Source organism: Diabrotica undecimpunctata, chromosome 1 (genome assembly GCF_040954645.1).
Source record: "Diabrotica undecimpunctata isolate CICGRU chromosome 1, icDiaUnde3, whole genome shotgun sequence".
In the NCBI taxonomy this organism is placed as follows: Eukaryota; Metazoa; Arthropoda; class Insecta; order Coleoptera; family Chrysomelidae; genus Diabrotica; species Diabrotica undecimpunctata.
This window is the reverse complement of record NC_092803.1, coordinates 112,582,901-112,602,391: the sequence shown is the minus strand read 5'-3', so window position 1 is coordinate 112,602,391 and position 19,491 is coordinate 112,582,901. Positions and strand designations below refer to the sequence as shown.

Sequence of the window (19,491 nt, the reverse complement as noted above, 5' to 3'; positions counted from 1 at the left end):
ATAGCTGAACTACTACCGACGCTAACTAGACTTTGTTTTAACCACGTACAAAATACTTTTTTCTGTCTGCTGTGCTTATGTGGTATAGATCTTTTCTTGTTTCTTTTCACTGACGTCTATCCAGTACTGGTAATAATAATCTTATTTCAACATGTTTCTTACACTCCGTCTCTTTTTTTTTTCGTATTCCTATGGTCGATATTTGTATTATCTTTCAAGAGGATGGGGTAACCACCTACTTTAAGCAAAAACTTTTACAAGTAATTTATGCCGTATATAATAATTTACAATGTAGTCGACTTGATTAACATATAAAACGAAAATAATACATATTATATATAAAAATTTTTCTGTAGAATCGAGTGATTTATTTTGATAAAAAGTTTTCTATTGCTTCTAAATAATTTTAATGTTTGAAATTATTTATTAAATTCACTTATCCACTTTTTCATTTTTAGGAGGAAATTGAGCACCAGTGTGAAGAAATTACTGATGTCTCAGCAGAATAATATGGATCTTACTTATAAATTGTAAATATTTTAAAGGTGCTGTAGAATTCATAAAAAACGTGCCATGATAATTTTATTTTTTTAGATATTTTTTAACGAAATTCAAATATTACATTTAATTATTTTAGTATTTCCTACATAGATTAATAAAATATCTACTAGTAATAATTCTTACGTTTATTTCTTCTTTATTTTATGTTCAACTAAGCTTGATAAAAATTCACCATCTTGAGAAATACTAGACTATCTCTAAAACTATGAGATTGAATAAGGAATTGAATGTAGAAAAGTTTCAGTTTACTGCTTCTAATTCAGAACTGTAGGGGGTAATAGAATTACCGATTTGTATTGCCTATTAGAAAAAAGTATTTGACAAAGTAAAACATGTTGCAAATTGAGGTTAATCGCAAAAGATTCGCTAAATTAATGATACAAGGTTCTAATTACAAGAAATGAATTATAGCAATCATGCAAAAATAGTTATATTACATTTCGTCAAGTCAACTTTTAGATAATATCAGCACAGAAAGGAAATTTTTATGTTTGGAGACTTTAACGGACACACATGATATAGAATAAATGACGCCGTTTTCGGGCCGTATGAAGAGAAGGATATTAATGATAATGGAGGTAGGCTTATAGAAATGTGTCAGCAATATTCATTACGTATACAGAATGAGTTTTACAACCACAACCATAAACATACACCGACTTAGCCTACATTTCAACAAAAATCAATAATCGACTACATTATATCCAGACAGACTACCCGGCTACGTATGTACGAAACCAGAGTTTACAGAGGGGTAGAATGTGGAACGGATCTTGTAAAGGTGCAAACCTTTTTCCCATTAGCATCACATTCTGAAAATCTAGTACATCCACATTATCGAGAAATGTATGAGAAAAGATATAATATAAATAGTCTAAAAGGTAAGTTAAAAGATAGCGTTAATTAATTGTCGCGAAGAAAAACTGGACAGATGGCAGGAATATATAGCAGAACTGTTCAGTGACAACGAACACATTGAAGTATATGACAACGTCGAGAATGGACCAAGAATAACAAAATCAGAAGTAAGATCTGCTATAAGTAGTATAAAAAACATCAAAGCGCCAGGACCTGATGGAATATATGCTGAGGTATTGAAATTGATAGAAGATAATCAACTTGACATTATGACAGAATTATTTAACCGTTTATATGAAACAGGAACTTTACCAAAAGATTGGTACATGTCTATAATTATACCACTGCCAAAAAAAAAAAAATATTAAGAAATGTGAAGAACACCGAATCATTAGCCTCATGAACCACTCACTCAAAATATTCTTAAACATCATCCATGCTCGCATATAAAAGAAATTTGAGGAGGGTGTTGCTAATGTACAATTTGGATTTCGCAGCGGTCTTGGCACAAGAGAAGCACTTTTTAGCATACAAGTATTGATACAACGAGCAAGAGATGTTAATAAAGATGTATTTGCCTTGTTTCATTGACTTCGAAAAGGCATTTGACAAAGTACAGCATGAGAGGCTTATTGAAACTTTGCGAATCGCAAACATCGATGACAAGGATATAAGAATAATAGCCCATCTCTATAGGAAACAAGTAGCCAAGATTCGAGTAGACAATCAATTATCCGATGAAGTCCCAATACAAAGAGGAGTACGACAAGGTTGCATAATCTCACCTTTGCTGTTTAATGCGTACTCTGAACATCTATTTCGCGAAGCTTTGGGAGAAACGACTGATGGCGTGATTGTTAACGGTGAAGTAATAAATAATCTAAGATATGCAGACGACACTGTCCTTGTTGCGGATAGTGCTTAAGGGTTCCAAAGACTGATAGATCAAGTAGTTAACATCGGTAGAAAATATGGAATGAAACTTAATAATACAAAGACGAAAATTATGATCATAAGCAAAAACCAAAATACAGATGCAAAGTTTATGGCAGACAATGAGGTATTGGATAGAACAGAAAAATAACATACCTAGGATGCAACATCACAGACAGCTGGGATCACTCATACGAGATTAAATGTAGGATCGAAAAAGCAAGGAGTACCTTCCAACAGATAAAGACAGTTCTATGCAATTTAACCTTGAACTTACATCTCCGACTCAAAATCCTTAATTGTTAAGTGTTTTCTGTATTTATGTATGGAGCAGAGACTCACTGATGCGTCTTGCAGACTGCAACCGTCTTTCGAGATATGGTGCTATCGTCGTATGCTCAGAATATCATATGTACATCATATAACTAACGTCGCAGTAATGCAACGTTTACAAAAAGAACCTGAAGTCTTGAAATCCATTAAAGAAAGGAAGTTAGCATACTTCGGACATATAGTGAGAAATGAAAATAAATACAGAATCCTACTATTGATATTAGAAGGGAAAATAGAAGAAAATAGAGGACCAGGACGCCGCCGAATATCCTGGCGTAAGAATTTGAGACAGTGGACAGGTATGACCACCACAGACCTATTTCGAACAGCTGCTAATAAAATACGATGGGCCATTGTGGTAGCCAACATCCATAGAGGATAGGCACTAGCAGAAGAAGAATTGTCGCGAAGGTGTTAAAATCAGTGGTGAAATTATTAATAATATCAGATACGCAGATAACAATGCCATAATGACAGAGTGTCTAGAAGACCTTCAAACCCTGCTGAATGTTGTAGACCATATATGGTCTAAATACATACAGGCCTAAAGGAAATTTACTAGTGGTCATCTACATACGAGTAGCATGAGGCAAAGGAAACATAAAACTCACGCTGCAAGGTTATACGTGGTATACGATGGGGCAAAGGAAATACAAAACTCATGCTGCAAGGTTATACCTGGTACACAGTCAGGTCTAAAACTACAGAATGATCGGGTGTAGGAATAATTAGTTATAATTGTTATACTGGTATGAAGTCTAGGTCATCGGGAAATACAAGGTCATGAAAGAGCTGATCAACTTACCAGAAGATCAGCTACAAAATACTTCAACCCAGAGCCAGCCGTAATGCCGAGTTTAAAAAATCACCATACACGACATAAAAAAGCCTATATCTGATTATAAGATAACTTTCACTGTGAAGTACCATCGATAAATCACGTAGCAAAATGTATATTGGACGGACAGGCGCTTATAGGGCTGAAGTACTGCGGAAAACAATTAGAAATTAGCTCAGACTTATAACAGGCTTTCTTACTGGACACGCGGCAATCAATAGACTCTTACATACTAAGGAACTTTCATATAGACTTCTGCAACCTCTATTGCAGAGAACCTGAAATAGTCACAATATCTTGTATGACTATACAAACTCCATCGCTTACCTGTAATACTTCCAAGATCCTAACCTGATATTTCTAACTTGTAATAGTGCTTCCACTAAAGTAGTCTCTACCAAGAAATACGAACGAAGAATCTTTTTGCTTTCGAAATATTTTATCTCAGGAGATGTCACCATTTTAGTTTAATTTTTAGTATGTTGACTGTGTATCTTAAAAATTATGTAAGATGTCACAAGAACATAGCTTCAGAACCATCGAGGAGAGGTGATAATCTACGTGCTTCTGGAATATTTTCGTTATTATTAAATTTTCAAAAAATATCAGAAGCATTTTAAGCAGGTTTATTGATATCAAACCATATCATGTCGCATGATATCATATCTAATAAATCTAGATTTATTTCTCATTAAACTATCAGGCCTTTTCAAATGTATTCCTCAAAATGTTTTATCTACTCACCTCTTTGATTGATCTACCTTTCTCATAACTTCCACTTTTCCTTTTGAGCAGAAAATTCTCTCTATATAAACATCTTCCAAAAAATCTTTTTATTTTCTGTCTTTATCTACTACAATTTTGTTTTTGTTTGCTGCTATCATAGATTTTATTGGTCTAGATTAGATATACATATATTCCAGGGTAGTTATTTTTATTGTATGCAGTAATATATTCTCCAATGCCTCTTTAAATACTTTTAAAATACGTTGTAAGTTGTTTGTTTTTAATCATTTCATTGCTCTCCCTTGAAATAGTGACTTGTGCACATACAGACTTACTAGCCCAACTAGGTATAATTTTTGCCTTGCTGAATCATGAATCTGGTCTATTGGAACAATAAAAATGAAAATAAACGATATAAAATTAGGAAATTTTATTTTCATTTATTTATTAAAACAATTTGTAAATTTTTTAATAAATATCATTATTTTTATTACTAAGTACCAACATTATTGTGAAAATTTGACATTTTTTACAATTAAAAAATATAAAAATACGTTCGACTAGAACTTTTAGGTATTTACAACTTCGTAGTTAATTTATTTCTCTTTCTTTCATTTCATTTCTTTTTCTTTTCAATCCCTTATGCCGTTTTCAGGAATCGTGTTTGTATAATTTGTGTAGTGTGTATTCTATAAATGCCTAGTTAATACATAAAGACGGCTTTACAAGAATCACCAAATAATATATTGCGGCGCCTCGAGCGGATACCGATCCAATGAATACAAAAATTTCTTGTAAGAATGCCATGCTCGGCAAGATTCGACTCGAAGATTGTCCAAACTTACAAAGGCAAGCGCTTTGCTTACTTTGCTATCGACATGGCTTTCTATTTAATTTGACTAATAAATTATTCATCTGTTTATTTTTTAAACTTTTTAGGATCCGAATCAACGTCATATATATATGGCAAATATATATAAAAAAGAAAGATTTAGATAGTCATTTACCTTTATAATAAGGCACTAGGCAGACAAATACTTGATACACGACACTACTATTTTGTTGGTACATTATTAGCTAATGTTAATTATTTACATCCGACTAGTAAAAGCAACAATGGACTCGCCAACATCAACTGTCAGAGTACAAAATGATCTCAGTGAGAACTTTTCAATAGTCAAAGGATTAAAGCAAGGAGACGGGCTGGCACCGACACTATTTAACTTGACTCTTGAACATGTGATAAGATAGCTGAATTATGTCATCTGTTATTATAGCATTATGTCTTTCAGAATAAAAGAAGCGGCAAAAATATATTTACAATTAAAAAAAAAGAGACAAAAGAGACCGGACTAGTAATAAACATTTAAAAGAAAAAAAAAGTAACACAGGCAAGAGCTAGCGGAAACAGACGCACAGTTGAATTAGAGGACGATATTAAAACTATAGAAAGTTTCACATATCTAGGAGTTGCATTAAATACGGATGAAACAGAAGAACCAGAAATTCAAAAAAGAATTGTAAATGGAAACAAAGCTTACTTTTCACTCGCCCATGTGTTCCGCTCCAAAAACAAACACTTGATGGGCTGGTCATGTAGTGAGAATGAAAACTGAAAGATTGCCAAAAAATAGCTCTAAATAGTAAGATGCAGGACGCAATACCAAAAGGAAGGCTACAGAAAAGGTGAGAGGACAAAGTGGCAGCGGACGCGCAAAATTTACTAGACGTGAGAACCTGATTAGGATCGGCGCGGGACCAGCAAGGTTAAAGGCATGGTTTAGAGGAGGTCACTCATTATTTTAAGATTCTTATATTATTATGGTATTTCTTAATATATTTCTAATAGTGTTATTTGCTTAAACTGCTCTTAGTTTGGACATATTTTAATCATCTACATCTAAATGGTATAATATGAATAAATTTTTGTATTATAGAAATATTAGGATATTATAGAAATATTTATTATACTAGTAACTTTTGCTGTAATTCATTTCTTCAAATATTACATAAGGAACGAGAAAAGTTTCTGCATATGAATAATCACTATGAATGATTTCTAATATTGTTTTTAAAATGTGATACATTTTTTATGTATCAGTTACAAAGTTATATAGAAGACGGTGTCCATAGACATACAATAATACAAATAGACTGACTGCTGCTATACGTTTCCCCAGTGCGACAAAGAAAGCTGACGCAAAGCAGTCCCTGCATCTCTTTTTAATGGCCCGGGTTTATCGACCTTCTCATTGGTCATTTAGGTCATGTGGTCGATGAAGCCGGTCATTGTATTGTAGCACTCAGTATATTTTTATTATATGTCTATGGTTCTGTCTCCGTTTGCAAAATAACCTTGAATTATATTTACATGAAATAAATCAAACTACGAAAATTGTAAATACACTGAATAAAACAGAGATGCCATTTTGCAATTTGCACAATTTGTACGTAAGTTCTGAGTAAATATAGGTGTATAATATTAAGTAGGTCTTTTAAATAATTATATTAAAAATTATAAAAATATGAAAATTTAGCCCCTTCGTAGAAGAGAAACATTATAAGTTAGTGAAACTTTAATAGTGTGCATTGAACTCTTTTAGTAGTATTAAATATTGTCTTTGTTTGAGCATAAGGTTATCATAAGGAATTTAAATCAGCAATGATTCAGTTTAAACTAGGCTAATAGTATTTACATCAATTTTTAGAAACTAAAAAATAATAAAATATATATTGACGTGGCCATTAGGTCTTAAGACCACCACTGAAGAATTCTAGCCACCAGGCTAGAATTCTTCATCAAGTTATGTTTTGTTATAATAAACATAAAGACAATTATCAATTTTTTGTCGAATAATGATGTCAAGTAAAAAATTAACATATATGCAAGGTAGATAGTTGCAATATACGATGAAATACAGAACTAGTGAAAAATCTATTGCAATTATCAATGAGAGAAATACTCATAAAAAAAATAGTGGGCGGAATAAGTACCTAATATAAAAAATTAGATTATGTTAAAAATCAAAAAAATTGACAAAAAGATTAATGGTCGATAATTTAACGGTATTTTGAGATAAAACGGTCATTTGAGAAGATTGTTTTATATTTGAAACCGCACTAATTAAAAAATTATTACTCACTTAAATATTAAATGGAGTTTGATTTTACACAGCTTATTTTATCGATAGCAAACTTTCAGCAGTCAAATCAGCAACTTAGTAAAAATGTTCAGTACTGACAGTGTCAAAATATGAATGTTTGTGATCTTTTTTTTTCAAAATTTACGGCACGTGTGCTTAAAATTTTAACAGAAGGTTATAATACCATATTTGGCATTTAACTCCACTCTCTATAAAGTTTGGTAAAAGTTGCCAAATTCTTAAAAGAACTTATAAGAATTATTTCCGATAATTTCTAGTCACTGAATTTAAAACGAGTTCGAAATTTAGTCTCATTATGTTGTCGAGTCTCGAAAAGAAAGGCGCTATCATGCGTATTAGAACTGTTTTGTAAAATGGAGATGGATAAGTGTAGTACGAGTAAACAGATCAGATTGACACCACAATCCAAAGGAAAAGTTTACAATGTATTTAATAATATACAAATACTATTTCCCGAAGATAATCAAATCAATATTAAACAACGTGTGAGTAAAGCTACTGGAGTAACTTTACTTACATTAGAAATAATCCTTTAATAAGACTATCTATTAACAAACGCAAAGTCAAATAATTCACTAAAATTTCGAGCTACAACATTTGGTAAAAGGAAAGCAACCGTGACAGATTTGAGGGAGTACGACAAAACAGTTCTTTAGAAATACCATTCACCGTTTTCATGAGACTGAATATTGTCGTGTATCATTGATGCTTTTGCAAAAAAGACTCGAAGAAGTTTACAACAGAACTGGAAGTATGAGTTCTCTTTACATTATTGTGAAAGATTTGGGATTTAAATGGAAGGAAACCAAAAATAATCGACGTTTATTAATTGAACGGAATGACATTCATGCTCTACGCAGTAAGTATTTGGACAAAATTAAATATTACAGATGTGAATGTAATTCGGTTGTATATGTTGATAAAATCCATGTATATGCAGAACACACTACGCCAAATAGTAGGGCAGATGACAGTGGCAAAGGAATGTTCAAAAACATTTTAAAAGGAAGTAGGTTGGTTATCGTACATGGCGGTGGGGATATGGGTTTCATACAGCATGTCCTTTTGACTTTTAAATCACGAGCCAAGACAGATGAAAGAACAATTAATTCCTAATTTCTCTGTAGGATATGTTGTTGTTACTGATAATGCGTCATATCATAATGTAAAAATTAATAAAGCACCTAGCAGTAATTCTAAAAAAACGGATATGATATCTTGGCTGACAGAAAAAAATTTACCATTTGTAACGTCAATGTTAAAACCGTAATTATATGAAATCCTCAAACAACACAAACAAGGTCATATTAAATATAAATTTGACAAAGTACTGCACGAGGTAATGTGTGTGGACATATGAGTATGGACATGTTTCCTTAAAACTTCCGCCATATCGTCCAGACTTGAACCCTATAGAAATGGTTTGGGCTCAAATAAAAAATGGAGTTGCAAAACAAAATGTTAATTTTAAGTTAAAAGACCAAATAGTGTTGGTGGAACAAGAGTTTGCTAGAGTAACTGAAGATAACTGGAACAACGTTGGTGAACATGTTGTCAAGGTCAAAGAAAAGTATTTGGAAAATGAACATCGCATATATGTAATTTCTGCAGAATTAAGGATTGATTTAAACGATTCTAGCGGCGACGACAGTGCATCTGATTATGAAAGTGAAAAACATAATTTAACATTATAATGTATAATATACGTTTTCAAAACTGTCCTATATGTATGTATTATTCTTTAAATTTATTACCATCATTTCGTATATTCTTCTATTTAACATCGTGAAGTTTCAGTGAGTAATAATGAGTAATAATATAAATTAATATAATGGTTTTAAAGTTAAAACAATCTTTGCAATTAATATTTAGTAATACTATAACACGTATCTATGGTTTCACATACATATATATAAAACAATATTGCCAAATAAAATCTAATATTATTGTTTAATATATTGTGTTTACCTATCTTTAATAATTTGATTTAAATCATAAGTATTTTTGGAACGCCACTGCTTTGCTAGCTTAAGTTTTACTGTTATTATTACAAGAAATTTCCGCCACTACATTTAAAATACTCTCTATACAATTACACAGATATTTTCTACATACCTATACAATCATAATCAAATAATTTGAACATTTTGAAAATATAGCTGCAAGGTTCCAAAGTATAGATCTTCGAGTATTAGAGAAGAAAAAATAAATCCTCCCACTGGAAAAATAAAAGAATATAACGAGTGGAAAAATAAGGCATCTTGAAAACCGTTTTTGTTAGTTCAAAATCACTAAAAGATTCTTTACTTTTCCAATCGAGACAGACTAATAAAAAGAAAAGACTGAAAAGATGAGTGGTCAACAGTCCATATAACATTTAATATAACAAATTAATATATCGTCTTCTGATCAACAAAATTGCTTATGTAATGCATAGATAAGTTGCTGTTTATTTATAACAACTTAATTCAAATTCCTTCAAAATTTAAGGACTACGTAATGTTCTTCTATTCATTTAGACCTCTTGTCTATTTATTTTTCAGAACATGCTTTTGTGCGATGTAAATTGCCAGCTTTCTCTCCATCTTTTAGGAGATCTTTTTTTTGTTTGTCTACAAGAATTACTCGCACCAATATATTTCTGTCCATTCTTTTCATATCATTGTACCAGCAACGACGTCGTTATCTCCATCATATGTCATCCATTCCGCATGTACAATTTCTGATGTCTTCGCTTCTTATTCTTTACCTAATAGTTTTACTCGCTATCATTCTCAATGTCTTCATCTTCGTGTATACACAATCAATTCTGTATAAGGGGAACACCCTTCATAAAATGGATTACATTGGATCAAATTTAATACATTAACATAAACTGACCAAAACATTGCTATTATAATTAAAAAATTAATGGTACGAATATAAAAGACCAAAAGAGTTAAGTCTATATCTCCAAAGTAGGAATTATTTGGTAAATGTAATCCAACATGTCATACCTATTAACGACTTGATTACGAAGTCTATTAAACAAAAAGTAGTATAGCTATACAAAATAATGTAGAATTTAAATAAACTTTTATTATTACATGTAAAGACTGGAAAATTTAAAATATAAAATAAGGAAATGATATGTACAGAAATGGTTTTATGAACATCCAATACAAAAACCAGGGTTTTCAGGTCGCGCGAGCGCTTCTAACAACACTTAACGACCACTGACGTAGCCGGGATCGACGGCTTTATGCACCCTCCGAAGCATGGTAAAGGCTCAGTTTAAATTAGAAATTGAAAAATGTCTTGTCAGTGCTAGGAAACGAACCAGAGCCCACCATGAAGTACACAGCGCCGCCACAGCTATAAATTTGTTCAAAACCATTTCTAAATAACCACATACTTTCTTTAAGTAAATTTGCTACTGTTATAACATACTTAACCTTGTAAGATATAAGTTTTGAGAAAATATTTAGGTACTTTGAAATTCCCACTTGATTCCGATATCTGATGTAGTGACCATGACAACAACAAAAAATTACCTATTCAATACGTAAGTTCAAAAAGTTTGGCAAACTTAAAATTGATAAAAGTATTTATTTAAATTATTGTCTTGATCAGAGATCCAAATGTTAGCTGGCCAACGATTTACTGGATGATTACAAAATGCGAAGATGGTATCAAATGACAACAACAAAAATTACCTATTTAATACATAAGTTCAAAAAGTTGGGCAAACTTACAATTGATAAAAGTATTTATTTAAATTGTTCTCTTGTTCAGAGATCCAAATATTAGCTAGCCAACGATTTATTGGATGATTAGAGAAGATGGTATCACATATTTTGACACAAAAGTGAATTTACAAGCTGGTAAAATCCATTTAAGAGAGAATTTATGTTTCCAGTCCAAAGCTAGGTCACCGTTCTTAAGTGGCATACAAGATTGTCGAGAAATAGTGTAAAATAGAAAAAAAAAAAGAAATAGAATTACCCGAAATATATCCAGGCACAACCCAAGACGATGTGCGGATATTTAAGACGAAGGTATTTTGTGGAAAGCTGTGTCATTGTGATCAATTATGAGAATGTATAAATTCGCGAATTGCCTGACGAACGAGAGAATAAAACAAACAGACTTCGAAAAAAAAATTATATATATATATATATATATATATATATATATATATATATATATATATATATATATATATATATATATATATATAATACCGCAACAGTTGCAGTGAGAATGTACTATGGCGACACAAACACATTTTCCTTGGAGAAGGGTATTAGGCAAGGAAATCCGTCTCTCCTAAACTATTCACCTTTTTACTACAGAGTGCTATAAGAAACAATAATTGATAGGGAAAATATTGGAGTCAAGATAAATGCGGAGTTTCTGAACAACCTCAGGTTTGCAGACGACATATTCCCTATTGCAGACCGGGTAGATCAAGCCTGCCAACTTCTTCAAGACCTTCAAGCGGATCCAGCACAACTGGATTCAGGATGCTCAAGATCGGATGGAATGAAATTATTTACGAGAGGCCTATGTTCAGCATTGGACTCAAAATGCCTACTGATGATGACGTGCAGAAAGCTTTAGGTATAATAGGGAAATAGGCCTGAATTCTGAAATTCTAGAGGAATAATAAACAAGTATTTCGCATCATGGTGCGCTATCACTCTGTGGAATAACTTTCGCGTTGTCGAATGGTGTTAAATTAACAATTAGTCATTAAGCTTGAATACAATTCTGTTATGTTGTTCATTAAGTGCTATTATCTAATGCTCTTATGTCGTCTGAAACTTAAAATACATAAAAGATAATCTCCACAAAGCCATAGACATTCCAAACCTATTCAAAGACGTAAGAATTTTGTAGAACTTGTTTTAAGAATGTTGTTGTTTCTTTCATTAATAATTCAGTAGCAAACTGGAAAGTAAGTCAAGAATGATAATTTCTGTAGGCATCAATGACAATGGTTTCATTAATACCAAATATCGGTCATGGATGTGCAAAATAGTATTTAAAAGGGGTCAACTATAATATCTTTAAACTTGAAATTTAATACGTAATTAAATAGGTATAAATAAACAACAGTTAAATAAATAACTAAAATTATACAACAACTGTGTAGACAACAATGACAAATCACAAATGGTTACAACATTAACAACTAGTGCGAACTATAGATTTTAAATAAACTTTAAGTAAAAATGAATTATTTACATTTCTAAGTAACAACTGCACAACGATATAATTTGGTAAGATCAAGATGAGATCTGTTAATTACAATTTTTAGATTACTGTCATAAATTTTAAGATTATGATAAGTTGACAAGACATTTGAGGCAAATCCACAATTTACAATATAATAAGAAGGACGTTATTAAGTATAAAACGAATTTGCGTATAGGCTGACTAACATAATGGGATATAACAATCATAAAAATGTGAGTAAATCATTAAATTCAATATGACAATGATATTATCCTTCAAATGGACTATAATAATAGTCTATTTAGATGATCGCTAGACACTTTCTAGGCAATGTTCGACTATGCAACAAAAAAAGTACGAAGGTAAATGTGCTCTTTTAAAAGTAGGGAAAATTAAGGCTAAAAGATTATAAGAAATGGTTTTTGTTGATATTAGGACAATACAACACAATAAGTCGATTGCCAAGCAATTTCAAATAAATCAAAAGTTTACCAACACCTCAATACTTTAAAGCAGAAAGATTCCTATAAAGGAAACCATGTACTATATTATAGTACATGTGTTGTTACCGGTCATTTATATGATTTCCCTGACTATTCTTAAACCGAATGTGTTTGTATATCAACGGCGCAAATATCGGTACGTGTTTTATATGTAGATATATTAGTATTTGATATTTGACGACGAGAAAGGCAATGGCTTATGGCTTTATTACAAGTTTTATTTGTATATAAACCTGTACGATACCCATTGTCTCAAAAGTGAACAGTTAAGTAAAATAGTGTTTTCGCTTATTTTTAACAATTCAAATAGTGGTATAATGTTCTATTATTTCTTTAAACACGGTTTCTATTAAAGTCGGTGCATTCACATTTATTCCAAAATAGTTGTTAATTAATGAAAAAGACTAAAACTAAATTAATAATATAGTCTAATTTAGTCACTTCGTTTTTTTTTGACAGATGGATCGGGAAAAACATTTTTTTTTTAAATTGTTGAGTAATATTTTTTAAGTGGATTCACCACTGGCTTGTTTTATAGTACATATCATACTATCCTTGATGTTTATTAGGTAAGAAATGTTGAATACCAAACATCCCAATATATTATGTAGTAAGAATATGAATTAATATGCAGTAAAAATATTTTTGAATGGCCAAATAATAAAAAATGTTCTGTGTCATAATAAAACAAGATAAAAGTCTTTTCTTAACTTAATTATTCTATAAACTATGTTAGTAAAAAACTACTAACAATTGTTTCTTTATATTATCTATAATAATTTTTGTAATAACTTAACTCCTCTGTTAAATAAAGTATGGCATTTCATGAAATGACATGGGATTACAAAGACACTACAATTGCAAGACATGACACAATCGAAATGATTTTTGTTATTAAAACAAATAAATAAAGTATTATATTTAAATAATAATTTTTGTTTGCTATAAATATGTATTTAGAGGTCGTTTTTAAACTTGTGTTTGTCAGAATATAAACATGATAAGTAAATATATCAATAAAATGATAGTATTATGGATAAACGGTGGAATGATCAAAAAATACCAATTGAATAGGTACTGCTTATTGTATCGTCTATGGCATGCGAAGGTGATAAAATGTGTCTTTGACTTACATATCTTTTTGACAAAGTAGATTTCATTTAGTACCGAACAAAAATAAACACCAAATTATTACGTCCAGATAATATTACCAATGAACACACACTGGTCATACCAAGAAATAAATAAGACTAACTAAGCGTATCTTTACTTTGTAATAAAAAGGAAAAATATAATGAGACTCAAAGAGATTGGTCAAAAATTAACAATAGATAAGAAACGTTTCAAGCTGAAAAGGACGAAGAAGAAGGATTTATACAAAAAGGCTCTTTTTGGACGAAATATTGTAAAAATAAAAACGAAGTCATATGGATATTGGTAACAATATTTAGATTGGATTTTAAACAAAAAAGTTCTCGAAAGGATTTTAAGAAACTAAGAAACGTACAATTAGCAATACAAAACTTATATTGCGAAAATAAAAAATCCCATAAGTATTTGTAAAGACAAAATGTACATGTTATCTGAAATAGAATATTTTTATTTGGATATCTGCTGAAGCACTAGATGCCCGAGAAAAAGATATAGAGTTAATAGTCATAAATATAATAAAAATAGTATAAAAAATAATATGATTTATTATTAAAGTCATTGCTGTAATTTTTAATGATGACCAAGAGTCACAAGGGACCTCTTGGTTCGAGTGAAAGGGTGGTTAAAAATATATATCATATACGTGGTAAAATGCAAAAAATTATAATATTTTATAATAAATATAAGGAAAGAGTATGAAGAAGAAATCGTTGAAGTCAATATAAATAAATTAACTAACCATTTAATTTTATAGATCCTTTTAAAATTTTAAAAATTTTTGGTGAGTTTAAGCAAAACCAAACTGCAAAAAGATTAAAAACGACCTCTTTTGTTAAGTCTCAGATGACAATAGTCTACTATAAAAATTTAACACATTGACTGTCTCTTAAATGTACGAAAGTATTAAGAGTCTTCTACTAAAAAAGCTATGACATTAATGAAAGACAAAAACCAAAAGAGACTAAGCACACATAAAAAATACAATGTTTTGGTTTAAGTGGGTACATCGTATGTAGTATTTTTTTGAGATGATAATAACTAATGAGACTTCTTAATACTTTCGTAAATAAATAATTTACTGTTAGTTATCTAATTCTACATTGGTTCTAAGCTAATTGTTCTAAATCGAGTTATACAAAGTATTTTTAAAGATTGCAGTCACATAAAATGTCTACAAAACGACACACCTACTTTTATGTAAATATTAATAAGTGGTTACCTTTCTCATTTACGTTTTTGGTAAGTAGGTAGTAATTAAAATTTCTATAAAATTGCATTACTTACGCTTTGTTAGCCTTCAACTAAGCCTTTGGTTAAATATGAACATTCAATTAACTAAATCATAGTTTACTTAAACAGTACTGGTGAAATATTAAGTAAACATTGGAAAATGCTACTTGATAATTTTGAGATTCTGACATTTTTTGAAAATGACTTTTAACATACGAGTAATTTTTGGTTTGTTCTGATATTAAGCAAGGCATCCCTAATGTTGACAACCAATGTAGTAAATTTCCTTCACTTTGCTGATTACCGAAATGTACCAAAAAATTTCAAGACGCTATAAATTAGTATGGCTTCACGTATTAGCTTTTTTGTATAATTTTTTTTGCTACTTTGGCTTAAATATCATTATTTTTCACCCGAAAACTAGGAAAATACGCCTGATTTTTTTAAATAAGCCTGGTTAACAGTTTGCATAAAATTTTGTGATTCGTCTGTTAGGTAGGGAGAACGGAGATATCTTACTTATGCTGCAAACAGAAGCGATTGAGCTTCTTCTTTGAGAAAAATAGCTTTCTTTAAGTAGAAGAGAATTCTTTGTGGGCACGATATAAATCTAGATCTGAAGAACAAAATACATTAAGTGATTTGCGTGATGTTCTACCGAACAGAAGCACGAACCACAACAGGTGCTATGCTTACAAAACTAGAAGTTTTCGAGATATCATGTTATGGTAAGCATATTGCGCAGTAGTTGGTTGGATATAATACGCAATGAAAACGTGATAATTAAGATGATGAAAAATAAAAAATCGTAAAAACTACTAAAACCAGAAAATTAACGTGTTTTGAGGATATAATGAGAGACCCGGAAAAATATAGCTTGTAATGCATATCTAGTGACGCAAGGAAAATATTAAAAAGAAGACGTGTAGGAAAAAGATTCAGAAGCTTATACTATTAATTCTGATCACTGCATTTTGCTTTTGGTATACATATTTCGTGAAATCTGAGGTTTCATTGGCCAGAGTCAGAATTAGTTAAGCGTCTTCTGGGTTTGAACTGTGTCCAGTACTCCACCTACTCAGAGGTGAAAACCAACTGTCGGATGATGGATTCAAGTACAGTAACTAAAATACTCTAGTGAATCCTTGTGATTTACTTTCGATTCATTCAAGAGAATCCTTCCCATTTCTCTCCATCGCGTCTTCTTCATTTAAACGTTTCTCTTTTAAGTCCCTGCCATCTTCTCCTCGGGTTTCCTCTACCTCTTTACCGCTCAGCTTTCAACAGCTCTATCCTTCGTCCCACATATATCTTATTTATACGTCTGACGTGACTAAACAATTGCAGTCTTTGTTCTTAACCCTTTTTTGAGACTGTAATTACCCTTGCTCTTTTTCTAATTAAGTAGTTCCTAATGTTGTTCATTTTAGTCTTAACCAACATTCACCGCAACATTTTCATTTCCGCTACTTCCAATTTCCTTTCCTGAACCTTCTTTAGAGGTTACACTTCACCTTCGTTCACCAACGCAGGCCTCATCGAACTGTTATATATCTTTTCTTTCACTCGTTCACCGATTTTTCTATCACAGAGTACTCCGCTCATTCGCTTCCAGTTAAACCAAGAAGCCTGTATCCTGCGTGCAATTTCTCAAGCTACTGTTCCATTTTTCGTTATACAGGTGCCAAGGTATTTAAATTCTTCTACAGGTCATAGGTTTGCCCCACAAAATTTGATGTCCTCAACCATTCCTGTTCCCCCCAACCACACATACTCCGTTTTCGACCTACCTCAATTGCCACCAATTTGCACCTCCAACATTTATTCATATATATGCATATATATATATATATATATATATATATATATATATAATCTTCTTATCTTCTTATTTGAAAATGTGCTGCTACGCCTTTAGCAATAATTTCCATAAAATGCAGGCTTCTACATTCACTATGTTTGTCTTATAATTTATTTATGAATTATTTAAAAGGCGTACATTGTAAATACCACAAGTACGAATTGTATTTACACAGGAATTAAGATACCCATGGTAAATACGAGAACACAGTAACATTAAACATTAATTAAAGGTGTTTGTATAGAACTTTATACTGGTGAAAAGTAGTGACACAATATAGGGTGTAAAAGTTAAAGATTGTTACCGGTTTATAAATATTTTGAGATTTTTGAACTTATTAAGTATATCCTCAATTTTTATAACTGTTTTGTTTTTAATATTGTCAGAGATAATGTCAACAATTTCTGTAAACAAGTTTAATTTTAATTGTGTTTTATTTTTTATAAAGCATATAAATATACTAATATGTTTAATTAACCACGTACAAAATAATCTATTTTAAACCACATCATAAAAAATAGGTGCTTCGTTTACTTTAGTACAACTCATTGTTAGCCGATTATCATTGTCATAGTATAACACAATCTCTTCGTCAAATGAATGTGGATCTTGTGTTCGTCAAAGAATCGCATTCTTGAAGGCATTGTCTGTTCAAGCCATTTAAGTATTCTTACCTGCTCTTATTGCTTTGTTCATACTGACTCTAGCCTTCCATCATAAGTAATAAACTCATGAAAGCTAGACGAGTTTCTAGAACGGCGCTCCAAGCCATAAGCATTCAGCTCAAGCTCTAAGCAGTGAGTAGTCAACGTGTTAATAAACCTATCTTTATACTCCTTCTTCGATTTTTCCGTTAACGGGCATCAGATCCTCGTGCACGATTATTTTTTCCTTGCTAGCACTCTTTTGTACTATTGGGATAATAAAAGAGAGTATGGTTGAGATGGCAAAGAAAGCGCTGGCTGCCATGAAACCATAGGAATACGAAGATGAGTTGATGATGATTCCGTGTAATGGTGGTCCGATCAGAGCTCCAGTTCCTCTGAATAAGATGAGTAGTCCAAATGCACTTGTTAGTTTTTCTAATCCTAAGAATTCGACCAGAAGGATTGATGTGAGTGAGATGTATCCGGCTGAAAAATTATATAAATTTGAATTAATGTTCACTGATACTTAAAGTTAGTAAAAAAAGGATAATACGTTAAAGTTTAATTCAATAACCGAGTCATTTCCAAATATACCGAATAAATAATTCTAGTTCTACTTGGACGAAGACTAACAACGATTAATAAAAGTTCTGGCAATAGACCGAGTTAAGGTTTAGTTTTATTTGCAGTTACAGTTTAGTTTCTTTGATGTGCACTTGAGAGATTTGAAGTTTAAGTTTAGTTTTCACTCAATAACATTATGTATATGAGTACTTGTTAAACTAATTTTGCCAAACACTTTTTATCTAACTAACAATTAATTGTTCTGAGTATATTTTTTAAAGTAAAATCTAATTGTTTTGCTATCTAATGAATCTTATATGATAAAAATCTTTTCCTTCTTTGTTTGTGTATATTTTTTTGTATAAATTTATAAACGTTTGCTTCAACTTCTATTTTAACTAGTTTTTTGGTTTACGAATCTTTTATATGGATTACTAAATATTGCAACTATTGCACTTTCTCCAATATCTATTGTAACTCCATCAAATTGCGGGACGTATGATTCAAATTAGCAGAGCTCACAACTAGTTGCAAGTATTAGGCAACATCAGCGTTAGTCTCAGTATTTCTCAGTAACCGTATTTCCAGAATACCGTCGTTTCGGAAGGAAGCTGGGCATCTTTCTAAATTACTTTGCTTCTGAACTGCTGATAAGACAGTCGTGTCTTACCTACGGGGTAGCATCCCACATTCCTACACCACGTGATAAAGTACAACCTATTAACACCAATTACATTGTTGTTGTTATACATCAAGTACGTTTACTTGTATAACATCGTTATATACATTGTTGAGAATTTACTTTTGTGCTGAACTATTTCATATTGTGTCGTGTGAACTGTTCAACTGTCGAGAACATTTTATTTTTATTTTGAATTTATTAACTTTACTTATAGTGTAT

The 19,491-nt window shown here is 31.2% G+C and overlaps 2 protein-coding genes across 6 annotated transcripts in view; one reads left to right on the top strand and one right to left on the bottom strand.

Annotated features, from left to right (window-relative positions):
* Nucleotides 1-677, top strand: part of SPARC (secreted protein, acidic, cysteine-rich) — a 34,055-nt gene extending 33,378 nt beyond the window's left edge. Inside the window, exon 7 of the mRNA XM_072546960.1 lies at nt 459-677. Coding sequence (XP_072403061.1) covers nt 459-509 — 51 coding nt within the window. The 3' untranslated portion in view covers nt 510-677. The remainder of the gene's footprint in view (nt 1-458) is intronic.
* Nucleotides 678-4,790: 4,113 nt separating this feature from the next.
* Nucleotides 4,791-19,491, bottom strand: part of LOC140452616 (monocarboxylate transporter 14-like) — a 165,795-nt gene continuing 151,094 nt past the window's right edge. For all 5 annotated transcript variants that reach the window (XM_072546944.1, XM_072546937.1, XM_072546940.1 and 2 more), the window contains exon 6: nt 4,791-18,512. In XM_072546944.1, coding sequence (XP_072403045.1) covers nt 18,208-18,512 — 305 coding nt within the window. In that variant the 3' untranslated portion in view covers nt 4,791-18,207. The remainder of the gene's footprint in view (nt 18,513-19,491) is intronic.